Source organism: Prinia subflava, chromosome 2, assembly GCF_021018805.1.
Source record: "Prinia subflava isolate CZ2003 ecotype Zambia chromosome 2, Cam_Psub_1.2, whole genome shotgun sequence".
NCBI classification, from domain to species: Eukaryota; Metazoa; Chordata; class Aves; order Passeriformes; family Cisticolidae; genus Prinia; species Prinia subflava.
In genome coordinates this window covers 36,129,913-36,147,395 of record NC_086248.1, presented here as the reverse complement: position 1 = coordinate 36,147,395, position 17,483 = coordinate 36,129,913, and the positions used below count along the sequence as shown (strand labels likewise).

Sequence of the window (17,483 nt, the reverse complement as noted above, 5' to 3'; positions counted from 1 at the left end):
GCTGGCAGGCACCCTAAAACCATTTGCAGTTACTGAGCCACGATTAACTTCTCTGTCAAGCCCCTTAGATTCTGTAGCCCTACAATGATCAAGAAGACCTGTGTGCTTAGATACTAGATTGTAGGTCAGATTATACATCATGTCATTAATTGCTTTTGAAGAAGAAGGAAAAAGCTTTCTGTGTCTTAAGCCTCAAAGCCAGTTAGGCTTTGAAGTTTAAAGGAAACCATTCAAGAAAGGGGAGGGAGTTCATGCCAGCTCAATGCTATAAAGGCAGATGAGAAGTGGGTTAGGGCAGTTGACTTTCACTACAGCACTTCCTTTGATCAAAGCTAATTTTTGAAAGTCTGCGTTAAGTCAGCAGCTATTAATCTTTTTGTTGTGGTGTATTATCTGTAATGGGAGAAAAAGATTATTTTCCTTCTAATTGAAATCTTAGAAGGATGAAAAATCCCAAACATGACTTTTGCAGCTTTTTTCCCAACACATCTTTGCTTTATTATTTTGGTGTCATAGCACTGCTGAGATTATTTTTGTTGTTGTTATCATTGTTTGGCTCCACTTGGCTTTGTGTTTCATATTATTGCAGTGTTTGATCAAGACGTTTATCAGCTTCCTCATTCAAGTGGTTCTAACAGTCACCTAAAACTCATCCTGTTAAAACTCATTATTTACAAAAATAAAGGCAGAATCAGCAGGATGTGAAATCCAACCTCAGCAGTGAGGTGTAAGAATGCCTCCTCAAAATATCAGGGTTTTAAAAATCATTGCAGTTTGACTTTTTTTTAATCATGTATTACGAAAGTAAAAGTTTATGCTTTGTTATTGTCATGGTTTAAGTCCATTCAACAGGCAAGCCCCATTCAGCCATTCACTCACTCACTCACTCACTCACTCACTCACTCACTCACTCACTCACTCACTCACTCCACTCACTCACTCTCCTCCAGCAGCAGAATCTGGGAAAGAATAGGAAAGGTAAAGGTAGAAAACTCATGAGCTGAGATAGAGACAGTTTAATAGGGAAAGCAAAAGTTGTGCCATGAATTCCCTGCTTCCCATGGGCAGGCGGGTGTTCTGCCATCCCCAGGAGAGCGGGGCCCCATGACACCCAACGGTGATTTTGGAAGGCAAATGGCATCACTGCAAACATCTTCCCCTTTCCTCCTTCTTCCCCAGCTTTATATACTGAGCATGATGTTCCATGGTCTGGAATGTCCCTTTGGTCAGCTGGGGTTGCCTGTCCCGGCTGTGTCTCCTCCCAAGCACCCCCAGCCCCCTCCCAGCCTGGCAGTACAAAAATCAGGACAGGCCTTGGCTCTGTGCAAGCCCTGCTCAGCAATAACAAAAACATCTCCACATCTTCAGCACTGTGTTCAGCACAAATCCTAAACACAGCCCTGTACCAGCTACTGTCAAGAAAATTAATACTACTCCTGCCAAAAGAAATACCTAATACAAATACAAACCCTGAAAATTTCATTAAGAAATAAGGTGTTATTCGGCTGTAAGAGACTTCTCTGATTTTAAGATCTGACATTCTTCTAAAAAAGCCATTACATGTATTGTACATTACGTGTAAAAGCTACAGTGAGCAAGGCTGAGCTCTCCTCTCTGCTCAACCCTTTGGTTCTTAGGAGACTTGGCTAATGACAATCCATTTGATCTAATGGAGTAGAGGGGGATCAAAAGAATTTCTATTTCCTACAAGTCCTGTAAATCTCTCTATGTTCTAGTGTCAGATTTGTCAGTAACTAGGAATTGCCCCTGAAATTTGTGAAGAAAACTGTTACTATTTTTTGTAAATATGTTCTAGACAAAAACTGAAACACATATTAAGTATGGGAGATTAAAAGCAAGTTTGCTGTTTCTGGTCTTAGTTTATCTGCACATTCTCTTTGTATAATCTCAATGTTTTCAAGTATTAATAGGATTTCTAGATGCTGAAAAGATTTATAAATTTATAATCTTGCTCCCTACCCCCATTTTTCTAATAATGCTTGCATAGCATGTTTAATAATTTACATATCACTTAGATACCAGTATTTGATAAAGTCAGTATGCCAAATTCAGCCTCCAATGATATATTCCTTTACTTGCCTACTATAGTGCAAAATGCAAAATAAAATTTTGATTATATCTTTCTTAATGTTGTTTTTTAGTAACTTTATGAGGCAAAGAAATTTGAACCATGGGGGAATCAGGTCTGCTAAGAAACCAGTTTGGGCTTTGTTAGGCAGTGAAGTAGACATATGAATACATTACATATGATTACCATAAAATTAGGGCCTGGAAGTGGAACAGTCATGCTGCTGCATTTTAGACAGTACATTTATAATAAGCTGTAATAAAGTAAACACTCTGAATGGATATAAGAAGACGCATTACATATGATCACAAATGTATGTTCAGTTTATGCTTTTGAAGCTCAATTTAACACAGCAAACAAATTTCCTTACAGTGTTGACACAGTTGTTCTTGGTGGTGAATTTTGATTTGTGGGGAAAAAACTTCAAGCAAGTGGTTGTTTGGGATCTAAATGGAAAAAAAGAATATGATTCTTAATGGCTGTAATTTGAAAGCTGTGTGTTGTTACCAGTAAAAGTGGGTTTAAAAGACTCAATTACTTGATACTTTGGATTCTAGTTTAGATTTCTTTTAGTGTATTCTGATATGATTTGGCATCTTTCTGAAAGAGTATAAACCCACGGTTTCTAAGAATGTTTCAGAAGCCAGATAAGAAATAACGAGAATTAGGTCTAGGGCCCAATCCTGTGACACTAGTGTGGGCTAATTCATCTTCTGAAGCTGCTCAAAGGCACATAACTGACAAGGATAAGAGCTTCTAGAGCTGGATGCCACATGAATAGCTATCAGATAGTGTCTGAACTTTTAAAAGTAGTTTTTCCCTCCATAGAAAGGCTGCTGGGAAGCTCCTGATAGCTCAGCCCTGTGGAGTCTCCCTCTAACACATCCTTGGTTGTCTGACAGCAAGGATTCTGTCTGACAGCAAGGATTCTTTCTGACAGCAAGGATTCTGTCTGACAGAATCCCTTGCATGGTGTAATAAGTACAGGTAAAACGAGATTAACTTAGACTCCTACATTAGCAAGAGCTTGGGTAGAGATCAGATGGAAAACAGTAATGTGAGAAAGTACCCTCTAAAATCTATGTATGAGAAGCACAAACAGTTGTCTGGAAATCCATCCTATTCAAGGTGAATTCCAGCATGTGAAAGGCAGCAAATGTCAAAAAAACTCCACATCCTATTCTGATACAATCATCTAAGTTCTCTTTCATTTATTTTGAGGTGTAGGAGTAATGTTGCCAATGTGATTATAAAATGATAGCATTGCTTTGTCTCTGGAACTCTTGTTTGGGTTTCTACTGATAAATTATTAACAAGATTTCAGCTGCCCTGTGTCACAAGATTTCTTGGTAGCGTGTGTGTAAGTACCTGAGGGGTAATTAAGGTTGGGTTTAGAGAACCTAATGGGGGGTAAATGCTTTCCCTGTGGTGTGGCCACAAACTATCTCTTTCTTCCCCATTTGCAAACTGAGAATAATAAGCCTTAAGAAATTAATAATTTATGAATGAGCTAAGTGGTGTTTTCAAACTATATTCTTTACTAGTAATGTATAACTCTTGTCTCCTGGATCTTTGTGTTTCATTATGCAGTGCTCCCTGTTTGGGGCAGGCTCTGAGTGAACAAAGCACAAATGAGGGTTAAGACTGGCTTTCACAAGCTAGCTCATGGCAAGCCAGTCCTCAAAATGTATCAAGCTGTGAATGAAATATTTTCTCACAGAATCATTTCAATATTATTATTTCAGCTTTTTTTGCCAGATTGCACTGTATATCCTTGTTCTCTTTCCTCTTGTACAGTTGCTTACCTTTCTGATGGGGTGGCTTTTCCTTCAGAAACCTCCTGTGGATTCCTTGTCCTTCACAGAAAGGTGTTTTGGGGTTTTTTTTGTTTATTTATTTTTTTGCATAACCTGCTGAACAGTTCTGCAGTTTGCTATAGCATTTTACTACTATGCTTGTATCTGCCTGCTTTTCTTTGGAACTTAAGCACTTTCAGTACTGACTCCAGGGATTATTATTTTTATTAGCACAGTTATTTATGATGTGCCAAATGCAAAGTGGCTATCTTTGGCCTCTGCAGAGTTAACCCAAGTGCTTGCAGAGCATAGTTTTTACCTCTTCCTACAAATTCATGAGCTGTAGAGCAGGTGAAGCTCTGTTTGCACCAAACACACATCCACTCTGCAGTAAGGTCACACTGACAACTTGCTTTGAGAGCTCTGTTGCTGCTCTCTTAATGCCTGGGTGTTTCTGCAATTCCTCTGAGAGTTTCTTGCTCTTTCATCAGCATGCTGAGGGTGAGAATTTTATGAGCTGCTTTTTCAATACGACTTTATTTAAGAACTCGTCACAACAGAGCTATGCCAAGCTCACAAATCCTCAGCACAGAATTCTTCCATTTCTCAGTTTTTACAGAGATTTTTTTCCTTTAATCCAGAGACCTGTGATGATTAGAGCACAGGGGGAAGGGATATAGATCTAGGAGGACAATCATTTATTACTCTGTTTCATTTAACTGTTCAAGATGTGTATGGACACCCAAATCTCTGTGTCCTGTTCTTGATGATGATTAAAAGAAAACAAGAGTTTTAAAAGCTTTTGAGTTCTCTCAGGAGTTAGGTGGAGATAACAATGTCTAGGAGAAAGGTCAGCTGCTCTTTGAGTAATGTAGACGCCTGAGTTATAATGCCCAAAAGTATTCAAAGAGTTTATTGGTTTGCTGTGGCAAATGGCTTTACCACTGAGTAAAATGAATAAAAGAATAAAAATAAAAAAATCTAGGATAGTGATCATTGAGCAAAACATTTGTGCGAACTCATGTCTAGTTCCACATCTTGGTCTAAGCTGTTACCAGTTACCTGCTTTGTCATAGATACCAGTGTGTTCCTCTGAGAGTGAAAAACAAAGCTCAGGAAAACACTGGTTTCTTACAGATAGTTCAAATGGTGTTGCAAGGTCAGGTGTACAGGAGAGCTTCCAGGATACATTAAGAAACCTATTTCCAGCTGGCACTGAAAGTCATTAAACTTGTAATACCACTGATAAGAGGAAGGCTTTTTATTTCTGATGTTTCCATCTGTCACTTGCCAAGAAAACCCCAGGACTTCAACCCATTATATGCATCAGAAAGCAGTACCCATATTTTTAATTACTACATGTAAGAATGAGAGATCCTTTGAGAAAATATTATATATTAAAAAGAAAGACTAAATCATGAACTGAGAGTGCCAGACACTGGAAGTCAAAAACAAACAAAAAAATTCCACAATTTTAAAAAGCCTTATTCTTGTAGTTTGGAAACATGATTTTACTTTTTTTGCTTTTCCTGTGATTCTACAGTGCATGGTGTTAACATTGTGGTTTAATGAGACATGAAGAAAAGTACTAAAATTTTATATTTCTTAATATTCTTTTTCAGGAATGATATCTCAAAATTGGAGCATTTCCATTTCCTATGTACATAAGAAGCAGCATAGTTGCACTTAGAAGGCTTTATTAATGTAAATAACCATCTCAACTGCATTGTGTTTACCCAAGCTGATAACCATTTGTTGGGTAATACATTCCTTAAGAAGGAAACACAATCAGTATGTTTAGTTTAGCAAGAAATCTATGGTTTGATAAAATAATCTCTTGAATTGTATAAAGAAATAGATACTAAGCTGCATTACAAAATCTGCTTGGACTTGAGCAAAAATGCAAAGCAGATTAACTTTTTCCAGCAGACAGTATTCACATGGTTCAGTGTACACAATTTATGTGAACAGGCATTTAGTAGCCATCTTGTGAATTTTTTATTCTTTAAGAAATTTGACTATGAAAATCATGAGGTACTTTATGTGAATGGGGAAAAAGTTCTTGAAATGCATCTGAACTAACAGTCCAAGAATCCAAGGAAGAAGCACTGAATGAACATTTCGGGATCTGTGTTAGGTGCTGGACGGTGCCCTGTAAGTGTGGGGGCTCTAATAACTTCATGTCTACTCAGTGCCTCAGATGTTCTTACTCAAATCATTAGAATTTCTTATATTCATGACCTCACCAGCAATCACATGTAAGCATAATTTCAAAGCACCACTGTTTCTTACACCTCATTTCCTCTCAATTGCCTTCGTTTGACATGAATGTCCTGGGAGTTCATCACCTTTAAAAAGATCTTGCTTTGAGCTTGGCTTATCTTTCTATCTTCAGAAGCTGTTTCATTTTGTTACTGCTGCTTCTTTATTTTTTCTGTCTCCATCCTATTCCTTCAGGAAGTGTTGACCCCTCTTTGTTTCCTCAAATTCCCATGTAATTCTTATTTTTGTTCCCTGACTGTTGTGATTGCATCTCCCTGATCTTCAGATGTTGCCCTACTGCTGCAACTTCGCAGCTGTGGGCAGTCACAGCATTAGAGACTAATGCAGAAACTGGAATTTGAGATGTGGTGTTTTGCTGTAGAGGTTTTATTTACTAGGCTGTCATTGGCATATCCCAATACCCTCAGGACAGGAAGCTCACACATGTTATGGTTCTGGACACTTCTTACAAAACTGTGATTAATTTTTGCTGGGTGACCTCCTAAGGGAGGGGGTGGGACTTCAGTTCTCCTGCAGTAAGAGACAGGGAAGCAACCAAGAGGTTTCTCCTTCATGAGCACACAGCTGATCATTTGTTTTGGGTTGTGCCTCTTTCACTTGTTTGTTCCCTTTGGCTGTGGGAATGTATCCTAATAGAGAAAATGTAGTTATGAAATCAGTAAGAGGAAGAATTACTTTCTGGGCCTTATGTAGCAGCTCTAAACTTTTCTTGCCTCCAGGCACTGGAACTTAGGTTTAAAAAAAGAAAACAAACAGTTTGTGTATTTGAGAATATCAAAAGGAAATGCCATCATTGCTCATGCTAGCTGTAAAAAGGCAGATTCTTCTTAGCAAATAGAAACCCATCATATTTAGAATATATCTTGCCTTTATGTTATGGTTCCTTTTACTTTTTAATTCTGTATTTGAAAATAAATATGTTTTTCATTTTGTAGGATTTCAACAGCTGCTTTTGCTCATTTTTTCTCTCATGGAAGTGAAGGTTTTCTGTCTCTGCTATTATCTTTTCTTCAGGGACCTTAAAGATTGGCTGATGACTAGGGGTGTGGAGTAAGAATGGAAATGTGTGGATTGAAGAATGTTTTTCTATCTACATTTGGTAATAGGGGGGAAAGTGCAGCAAAAAGGCATTTAAAGAGAAAGAATTTGAAATGGAATGTTTTAAGATTTTCCTTACAAACATCACTTTCTTTAAAGGGGATTATTTACTAAACTGAAATAATTTCAATTGCTCAAAAAAACCCCACATGCATATGGAAACATATGGCTTCTTTCAGCCAAGTCTCCATTTATCTAAAGGCTTATCTTCTTTTTTCTTTCTAAAGAACTTGAAAATGGGGAAAGTAGATGCATTTGTAAAATTTAAGCCTGTCCATTGTAGACATGTTTTCTGAAATACTAACTTAATAACCTTAAAATCTAAATTTGCATTGTTAGTGCCTCTTATGTAGCGTAGAGGCTTGCCCATGAATTTCATTCTCCTTCAGGGTTAAGGGCGATGAGACTAATGTTTGAGTGGAATGATGGACCAGTCTGACAGTCAGGTGCCCTGTGAAGAGACACAGAAAAGCATTGGCTGCTGGTAGCCAGCAGAGATAGTAAAGGCATCTTCATGAGGCCGGAGTTAACTACATTCAATTTAAACGGTTTATTCTCTTTCTCAGCTGGATATATTAGGGTTTTTTCACATTTTGCTATAATTTAACAGAAACTGTGGCTGCATGTTACTCATCCGTTATTCAGCCTGACAAGAGTTTTGAAATTATTTTAAATTTTACAAATATATTTTGAATTTCTTTCAGAACATAGAGGGTAGAAGGAACCTGGAAAATTAGAGATTTCCTAAGCCTTAACTGTCTTCATTCTTAGAAAAAGAAATAAGCTTATGCCACTGAAGTTTTTCCCAGTGAATGGCCCAGATGATGATGGTGGGGGAAGCCTTTCTCAGCAGGGCAAGGAAGATACAGTCATGTAATCTGACATTCTTAGGCACTGGTCTTGTGTTACACCAGATTTGATAATGAATTAGTGCTAAATGGGGATGCAGCTCAAGCCATTTTTTTTCCAACCAGCTGTAATGTAGAGAATCAGCTTCCAAAAGGATGCTCCTCTGTGTTTTTGGAAATTCATTCTGTTGGGCAAATAGGCTGGTTCCTGATAATTAGATCAAGTACAGGCAGGAACACTGAACATTGCTGCTGCTGAACAATTTCCTTCCTTTTGAAAAGAAATAAGTGTACATGTTGGTGTGTGTCCTTGCCCAGGACACAGTTGTTGCTGAGACCAATGCTGCTGTTCTGATGCACACCACCTCTGATAGCCCCATGTCCAAGGCTTGATCCTTTGGTATTCTGATTCTCACTGGTGTCCGAAAATAGGCTAAGGAATAAATGTTTAATTAAAGCAGGCTCCATGGAGTCCTTAGTGTGGTGGGAGCTTCTGTCTTGAAATTGCTGAATGCTAGTCCAAGGCCTTTTATCAACAGTATGGCAGAAACGCTGGCACTGTACCAGACCTGAGGATAAGTGTTTTGACTGAGAACTGCCATCGTTCCTAATTCACCTTCTGTGAAGCACTAGAAGCTAGAAGAAGTACTTCTGAGGAAGAGAAGTGATGGTGCATTATTCGAATACTGCTATGGACTGTAATATTGAAAGGGAAGAAGGAGGGATGAACACACTGCAAAGGGAGAATCAAGAAGACACTGTGCTGAGGAGCTCAGAATTAATTCCCTAAGTGAAGAAATTTCTAGACAGTTAAATTTGAGGGTTTCCCTGTCCCACTTTGAATCTGAAATACCGGAAAGTAACATGTACATGATAGGTAGATGTAAGTTGTGAATTATGGATACCAGAATCACTGCGGCCTTGTTCAGTCCTTTGTATAAACAATACCCATTTAGAATTCTACTAATATGCAATAGTGGAAGAGTGCTTTTAATACTGAAAGTGTGTTTTGCTCAGAATACTTGTAGTTTTAATCAAATGCCCAGCAGTTGCTAAAAGGGTCTTTTATATTAGAGTAAGTATCTTTGTAAGACTAAGGTCACTTAACAAAGTACAGAAAAGAGTAGATGCTGTATTTCTTCCTTTGTAAAGTAATTACTACAACTTGCAATTGTTAAAGGCTGTGATCACCAGTTTTCTAATGGGAAAATTCATTTAAGTCAATGCTTTGGCAGGTGTTCATATTTTGTGGAAAGATCCATCTTCCAGATTGCTAATGAATGGCCAAGCAAGTCTCTCGATAGTTAATAATATTGCTTAATTGCCACAGTCAGATAAAGCTGCCATCTAATTTATTGCTGTTCTGAGCATCTGAACACTAGAAGAATGATAGGTCATGGGAAAACCTTATAAGGTGGGTGGTTAGTTGAAGTCATTACATGCAGTTTTATGCATTTCCTTCTCTATCAGGTGATCTTTCTAACATTTCCCTGCTTTGGCAGAAAATCAGACATGTGGCTATACCCCCTGCTGCCCTCCCTTCCACTAGGCAGCTGTTTTCAAAATAATATACCTTCCCAAGGCACTGCACAGCCAGGAGTTTCTTCCTGGGTTTATATATCCATAGTATGCTGGAAAAGGATATTGTGTTTTCCTGCATACACCTAATGAAAAATTATGCATCCATAGACATGTGGATGTCAGTCAGACCTCTGGACTGCATGTAGCTGTTCAGTGCAGATGGTAGAAGAGCAGTGTTGTGCAGGGCATTCTGCAAAGGAAAAGATTGCTAATCTGAGCAAGCTAATGATCAACAGAAGACACAAATTTCACTTAGTGAATAAATGATTTGAGGAAAAAAATTCTTTGTAGGTGCTGGAATGGATAAAGAACAGTGTGTGACACAAAAACCTCATTCAAACTCTGTCAGTGCTGCAGCAGGACAGGACTCAATTGTAAGCAAGTTTTATGAAATTTTCTTAAAGTTTCACATTCACTTGACAAGTAGAAACCTAGGGGCTCCTTATCCAGGAGTGAACACAAGTATTCAGATTAAATACCAACAATGTTAGGGTTCTGCTTATCAAATCTTGTACTATGCAGTACAGGAGGACTTGATCCATGCTCAGGACCATTTCCTTAATTAATTGTCTTTATCTGGGAGTTAATGGAAAAGGGGTTCATGAGTTTTTCCACTGTATGTGCTATTAAGCTGTCTGGAGACAGCTATGGCCTTTTTCGAATCTGCATCTCTCTGACAGTAGTAAATTCCTGTGTCACTGCTCAGGAGCAAGTAGACAACAGAGGTGAAAAATTATGCTAATGAATTGCAGTAACCATCTCCTTTTTATGAGAGTGCTTATGCTTAAGATGCTGAATCCAAAGTGTTACATTACCTTGTACAGCTTTTTATTGGTAAACTATAGCAACTAAACGCAGCTAGCAGTTTAAATAAAATACAGCTTTATACTGCTGAAGAGGCTCTTTGGAACAAAGTGAAGTATATGGATAAAATTGTTAAAGTGTTAGATAAGCTTCTCAGGTTTCCATGGTTACATGAAAATTTTGCATTGTATCATAGATTAGGATGCATAGGATGAAGTAGCCAAAACAACTACGAAGTCCAATGCATATAAACTACATTTCCAAACCACACCGTGTTGCCAGATAGAAAGACAAATAGCTCGGGATATTAGCTCCTGACAAATCTATGAATCAATAGGGTCCTGAAGGAGATTTAGAATATATGTAATTTGAAAGTCTGCATTATTTTGAAGTTCCCATCTTAATTTTTAAAAACACATGAAGAAAGAAAAAAAAAAAAAAAAAAAAAAGAAGAGAAAAACCTCAGTCATGTACAGAGTGGAGTGAATTTTTGTAAGCTTTTTCCAGTATTGAAATCTGACATTTTGCTGTGAGACCTTCAACAAAGAAGGTTGATGAAACATGGATAATACATTTCGTGCACTTAGGCTGGCAGCAGCACTTAAACTGGAAGCAGTTTATTCCCATGGAAACCTATTTGCATTTGGGCCAGAAGTGACTTTTTTCCCCCCTCTGTTAGCAATGCTGATGTTTTAGCATAATATAATTGCTGAATATTGACAGCAAATTTGAAAAGTATTTTTAAAATGTTGAGTAGCTGAGCATATGTAAAATGGAAATGTATTCTGTGCTTTTTTTTTGTGTAGGATGGAGGCATGTTGCTGAAAAATGCAGGGCAGCTTTTGATCTTCTATTGTTTTTGCCTAAAAGAAAGAAAAAATTGTGAATTAAAATCTACTTATCCTAAACAATTTTTTTTATACAGGTGACAAAAGAACTCAAACAGTACGACAACAAAATTATAGAGTGCAAATTTGAGAACAACAGCTGGGTCTTCATGAGACAGAGGATAGACAAAAGCTTTCCAAATGCCTACAGCACTGCCATGGGTGAGTAGAACAATTTGCTTTAGAAGTTTCTCAGGCTAAAATTTTAATATTTTACCTCTGTTCTGTTTTAAGTAGGAAAGGCACTCTGTGTTCTCATTTCTGGTCTGAGTTCTGACTTCCCTAATTTTTATAGTAATGCCTCATCTTGCAAATGCTTATGTCATCACTAGTTATTAGACAGTATGAATACTCTGGCTGCAGGGTTATTTGATAAAGTCAGTCAAACCAATACTCTGATGCAGAATGTAACAGATAACACAGAATCAAGTGCCTAAATCTTTACAGAACTGCAAACACATGTGCAAAGATGACTTTAAATGGCAGGGCATGCCTTTCAAGTCAGAGCCAAGAAAGATTTTATTTACAATAACATCGTTTCAGCTGACATCAGTGCCTATCGTGTTGGCTTGCTGGCATGTAATGCAAACTGGCACATTATGAGTGGAATTAGTTAAACAAAAAATCCATTAAAATGCCAAAACCATTATTTGGCAGATGGGCTAGAAAATTAATAGGAGAAAAATGTCATCTTGGGTTTCAACAATAGTTACACAAACAATGAAGCAGGGAAACTAATGAAAGGTGAAGGTATATTCATGCAGAGTTGCAAGACTTTTGTGTTTCTCTACCAAAAGGTATTTTGCCAAGTATTGTAAATTAAATGATGATATTTATTTTCCAGTGAAGTTAAGAGTTTGAGTAGAAGTGTGTGCAAGGCTGAATAGCAATAAACATATTGATACTTACTTTTGTTAAGTGCCAAAATGAAGTTTAATCATATTTAACACCATGCTAATTACTAGGGCTGACGCAGGATTTTCTCTAGACCCTTCTACTTGTATTTCTGCCTGAGCAATGAGTAGATTTTCTTGAATAAACACAATGTGGTCATTTTGCCAGGAGATAATAATTCTGTTGACACCTTAGGGAATCAGCACAGAATGTAGCTGAAATACTTGCTGAGCAATCCTGTCAGGAAAGAGGAAAGGACCACAAAAGTCATACAAGTACAATGACATCTCTTTGTGACCGTGACCTACATGTTTCTTCTCTGGTTTACCTTAGTGTTTCAATAGTTAGTTTTCCCTGGAGTTTTCTCCTTTTTTTTTTATGAGTAGTATATTCTTCATTCTTTCATTCTTAAGAGTGTATGTATTTGCCCTTTTTCTCTTCTCATTTTCTCCATTTGTAGAGCACTTTTGTTATTACTGACCTTTTTTCTCCCAAAACGCCGTGAACTTCCTAAAATTAAAATGAAAAGAAAGTTAAATGCTACAGGAAGAATTTTTAAGATCTATTTCAAGTTTTCTTTAGGAAATTTTTAGAAAAGGAAATTTTCTTTTGGCTCTGAGTTTTCACTTTTGATCATTTGTCAGAATCTCCAGAAATTATACTTTCATCATTTGAGACTTCTTTCTCTAGATCCTCTATTAGTTTTCTCTTGATGAAAAATGCTATTTATTTTTCCACATGGTTGAAAGAGCAACAAAATAAGCATCTGTCTGAATCTTGCTTTTGGACTTGGTTGCCTTTCAAATTGAAAACAGGAGGTCTTTTTGAGTGGTTAAGCTAAGAGAACGCTCAAGAGTTGATACTGAGTTACACCACTTACTGTATGATTCAAATTCTGTTCCTAAATTACTGGTATCATAATGCTTCCCAACTGCTAAAGTCAAATACTATGCAACTCTTAAAGCACCTTTTCAGCAAAAATAGTGGGATAATTAAAAATAGTGCTAGAAAGATGCTTTATTAATTGTAAAGTAATCCTTCGGTTTTGGTATTCTGCAGGAAACAAAGGAATGCTTTTGAGAATCGTTGTTATTCGTAACAATGCTACATTGCAAGTACATTTTAAGGAGTCCTAAGGTTTAGTACTCTAGGGGGTCAGTAGATTGTTTTGCATGGAAATTGCATCCTTACTGTGGACAGCCCTTACATGCTATCAATTATCCTCTAATCATTTTGTGCTTTCTTCCAAGATAGTTGTAGGTTTCCCACTTAATTTCATGCTCCTTTTTTCCTTTTTTTTCCTCCTCTAAATCTCTCAGGAGGATTAATTAGGGGAATACAAGGTTACATAGGAAAGTATTAAAAATATTTCATTTGTTTCAAGTGAAGTAACCTATTTACTTGTTTCATAAAATCCCATGGGCTATGATTTACAAACTGTGGTCTGGGGAATCATGTTAACTACCTCAGGAGTGCCTGTGCATGTGTGCCTTGGCCACCACGCAGCACCGTGGCTGCTCCTCCACCATGTGGTCTGGGTTTCTAGGCATGCCATTTGCTTGGTGTCAAGTCTTTCTGCCCCATGAAGGTATATGGGTTAAAAAAAGAAGAACTATGCATTGGAGGTTTAGCGTATTTATAGAACTTAACTGGTAAAAAAAATAAGCTACCATAATTTAGACATTTTCAATATTAGAAGCCAGTCTTGTTTCGATCTGCTTGGATTTGATGTGTGTTTCAAAGCCGTGTCTCACAAGGCCTTCGTTACTGTTCCTTGCCTCAATAGGATGCCAGTTCTTGGGGGTTTTATAGTTGCTTCAGGAAGCCTTACACACACACACACACACACACCCACACACCCCCACACCCCTTTAGTTTGTTTTAGAAGGAGACTCACATGAGAGCAGGGGCCCACGGCATTGCTTTGCTCTCTGGGGGGCAGAGCAGAGATTCGTGACTCCAGACACAACCACCTTGTCAAAGCGTGTGTTTAAGGCTCAGTGCTTGAGCCCAGAGTATGCTGTTATTTTGCCAAGAGAGGGTGAAGTTGTTGAAGTGCCGACTAGAACAAATCAGTTTAGTTACATGAGAATGTGTTCTTTGTTCCCAGCTGTCTGCAACAGCATCCAGAACCCGGTGACGAAGGAGATGCTGTTCGAGTTCATTGACCGGTGTGCAGCGGCGTCCCAAGGGCAGGCGCGGAAGCACCACCTTGACCCTGACACTGAACTCATGCCACCCCCGCCGCCCAAAAGGCCTCGCACCATAACATAGGGCCTTGCTCCCAGAGGATGGGATGGGAACAGTTCTGCAGGACGTGACACGCGAGTGTGAGGCCGGGAAAACAGAGATCTGAATCGCTGTAAATACTTGTGTGTGTTTGTTCAGTTTGGTTTCCGTTTTGTTTTGTTTTTCTGAATTCCACATACAAATGGACATTGTTTTGTAACTGATAAATTCAACCTTACATTATGGTATTTGAAGGTTAAGTTTCCAAAGGTTTAGACAAGAACCAAGTACAATGAAGTCAGTGGAAAGCTGCCTTGTTTATATATGGATCTCTTTTCACCTTTAATTTATAATGTCAGCAATCTGGAACTGAGGAAATATTGGGATGCCGTACTTTTTAGGAGCTGTGTTTAAAAAAAGCAGAAGTGTTTTTTTTACTGTTGTTATTAAACTGGCTGTGATTTGTCACCCGTAGTATAATCAGATCATAGTTTTCCTGCATTTCTGAGATTTGTGTTTAACAGCAAACAGCAATGTTGTTTGTGTTCTCTGTTGATTAAATACTAAGCCGCCTTAGATTACTCTAATTTCAAAATTAGCTGGGTTTTTGTTGTTGAAATATTAAGAAAGCGAATTCTTATTGTAAATAGTGTCCCTTTGAAACAAGGGAATGTGCTGGATGTTTGCTTTTTCCCCATGTTTGAACCTAATGCCAAATGTATAGTGAGCTGATTTTAGCTTTGCCTTTTTATCTGTAGATCAGAAATGTACCAAATCCTTAGTATTAAGGTCTCTGTTAAAGAGACTGTTTCTAGTACAGGGCTTAGTTCTCCACAGTGATACCATTGTAAATACTACTAAAAAGTACACATCACTGTGATATGCAAGAGTAATAAGCAGTGCTGATAATGAAGTCTTGCATCCAGGCACAAAATGGGAAAACAAATGCCAGGCAACTCCTGTGTGAAGGAGAAGGTAGTTTCAGTGGAAGAGAGCCACATCAGACAGAAAGTCTCCTGATTTACATAATTGCAGGGCAAAGGTAAGTCATTTTGGGGTGGTGGATGAGTGTCCCAGGGAACAGGACACTCATTTTCAAAGATGGAGTTGGCTGTCCAGTGGCACTGTGCTCATCCTCTGGCTGACTTTCTTTCTTACCAAATGAAGAAGCACACGAATGCCCTAATGGCTTTTGTTGCAGCGGACAGGCAGATGTTCATAATATTAGTTTTGAGAAGCTGCCGTCTGGCTGTCTAAGGGAGGAGTTGTTCTGAGCTGGGATTAATTGGAAACCAAATGCAGATTTTAAAGTTTACTATCCATTTATCAAGCAGGGATTGAATTGGCTCTTTCTATGATTTACTTAGTGTGTGAGTCATCCATCCATTCAGTAGTCTGATTAGTGAAGGTCATTAATTTGTTATAACTAAAATGCATTTCTGTTTAATTGAGTTTTCATGTTTGTAAACAAAATTTACTTTTTGATTTTATTTTTTTCTATATGAAAACTTTATGACTTTGCTTTGTGGTGGCTTCTCTGGTTGTTTCAGCCTGTTGTATAAATGCACACGGCATCATTTAGATGGCGTTCCTGGTTTCTCTTTCTGGGATATTCCATATGTGTTTTACAGAACTGAAGGAGTTATATAAGTTACTTTTTATACTATGGTAAAACTTGAGGGGAAAAAATGCTTTCATCAAGGTTCTTTTTTTCAACTGTACATAGTTTCTGCACATTATCTATTGAAAAGATATAATATCACCTATGCAAGGTTGCAAAATGATCTCTTAAAAAGAGCCTTATTAATTTGATGTGAAAACCTATGCATCCTCTGTGCATCTTGCATTGAAACACACAGTTAATTATTTCTTTGCTCGGTATGAATAATTTCCCCCAGATTATACTTGTCAGTGAGATTGTCATAACATATACTTTGTCACTGATCTCCATGGTTCATGGCAGTTGCAGTGTGTATGATGATTACAGCCTTCTCCATGAGGTTAGGACATTTCATTTTTTAAAGAATGTGTACAGGTTATTTCCGTCTTTCTCCTTCCCAGCTCTGGCATCTTGTATTTCAACAAGACCTAGCTTCTGATTTACCTTTTACTTCAGAGCTGCAGCACTGCAAGCTGTCTTCTGTGTGCATTCCACTAAGTCCATGTATGTGTTTTGGCCCTTGTATTTTGACAGTGTCTTTTTTCCCCACTCTTGGTTTGAAATGGATATTTTGAAAGAGTAATGATTCTGAAAAGGTTCAGAACTCCATGTTCACATATGGCTGTCAAACTCGTTTTGCTCTGTGACCTGTAGCTTTTCAGAGAGGCCAATCACCTTTGCTTTTCTGGAAGGAGAGGTTCCTGGAGAAGGTTTGAATGAAAATAGTGAAAATAAATGGACTTCTACTAGGACCAGATGAGTTTAATGCAGTGAGAAACGCAAACCTCCTTTCTCTGCTACTAGATATGCAAGAGATTGAAGCTAAAGCAAAGAAGAGTCTGTGCCAGGAAAATAATGATGATGATGAAAAACAATACCCTGACTTGTCTACACTTAGGTGTACAGCATGAATTCATCCACTGTTTTGTCATTTGTTAAATATATAATTAAAATTTGAGTTCAGTGGAGTTTCCAGAAAATGTAAGTACATTCCTCTAAAAACCGTGTATTAAGTATTTTAATAAAGTCAATGGTTTAAAATACTTTCCCTAAAGATGTATTTGCTTTTGATGCCTTTCCAGTGGTACTGTGGTACCTGTGCAAAGTACAAGGATACCTCAGTGTTACTGGTGTTCAGTCCTCCAAGAAAATGATCCACATTTTTCAGTGGCTTTTCTCTGAGGTAGAAGCCCCCGAGCCCAGTGGTGGCCATGATCCATTGTGCCCTTTTTAAGTGCTATTTGACCTTGCTGCAAATAGAACCAGAAGAAAACCAGTTGGTGCCTGAAGTACATGTTCTGTGACAGGTTAGTG

General features: G+C 38.0%; 1 protein-coding gene across 1 annotated transcript in view; it reads left to right on the top strand.

Annotated features, from left to right (window-relative positions):
• Positions 1-17,212, top strand: part of RNGTT (RNA guanylyltransferase and 5'-phosphatase) — a 172,766-nt gene extending 155,554 nt beyond the window's left edge. The window contains exons 15-16 of the mRNA XM_063389629.1: positions 11,425-11,548; positions 14,391-17,212. Coding sequence (XP_063245699.1) covers positions 11,425-11,548; positions 14,391-14,554 — 288 coding nt within the window. The 3' untranslated portion in view covers positions 14,555-17,212. The remainder of the gene's footprint in view (positions 1-11,424; positions 11,549-14,390) is intronic.
• The last annotated feature ends 271 nt before the right edge of the window (positions 17,213-17,483 follow it).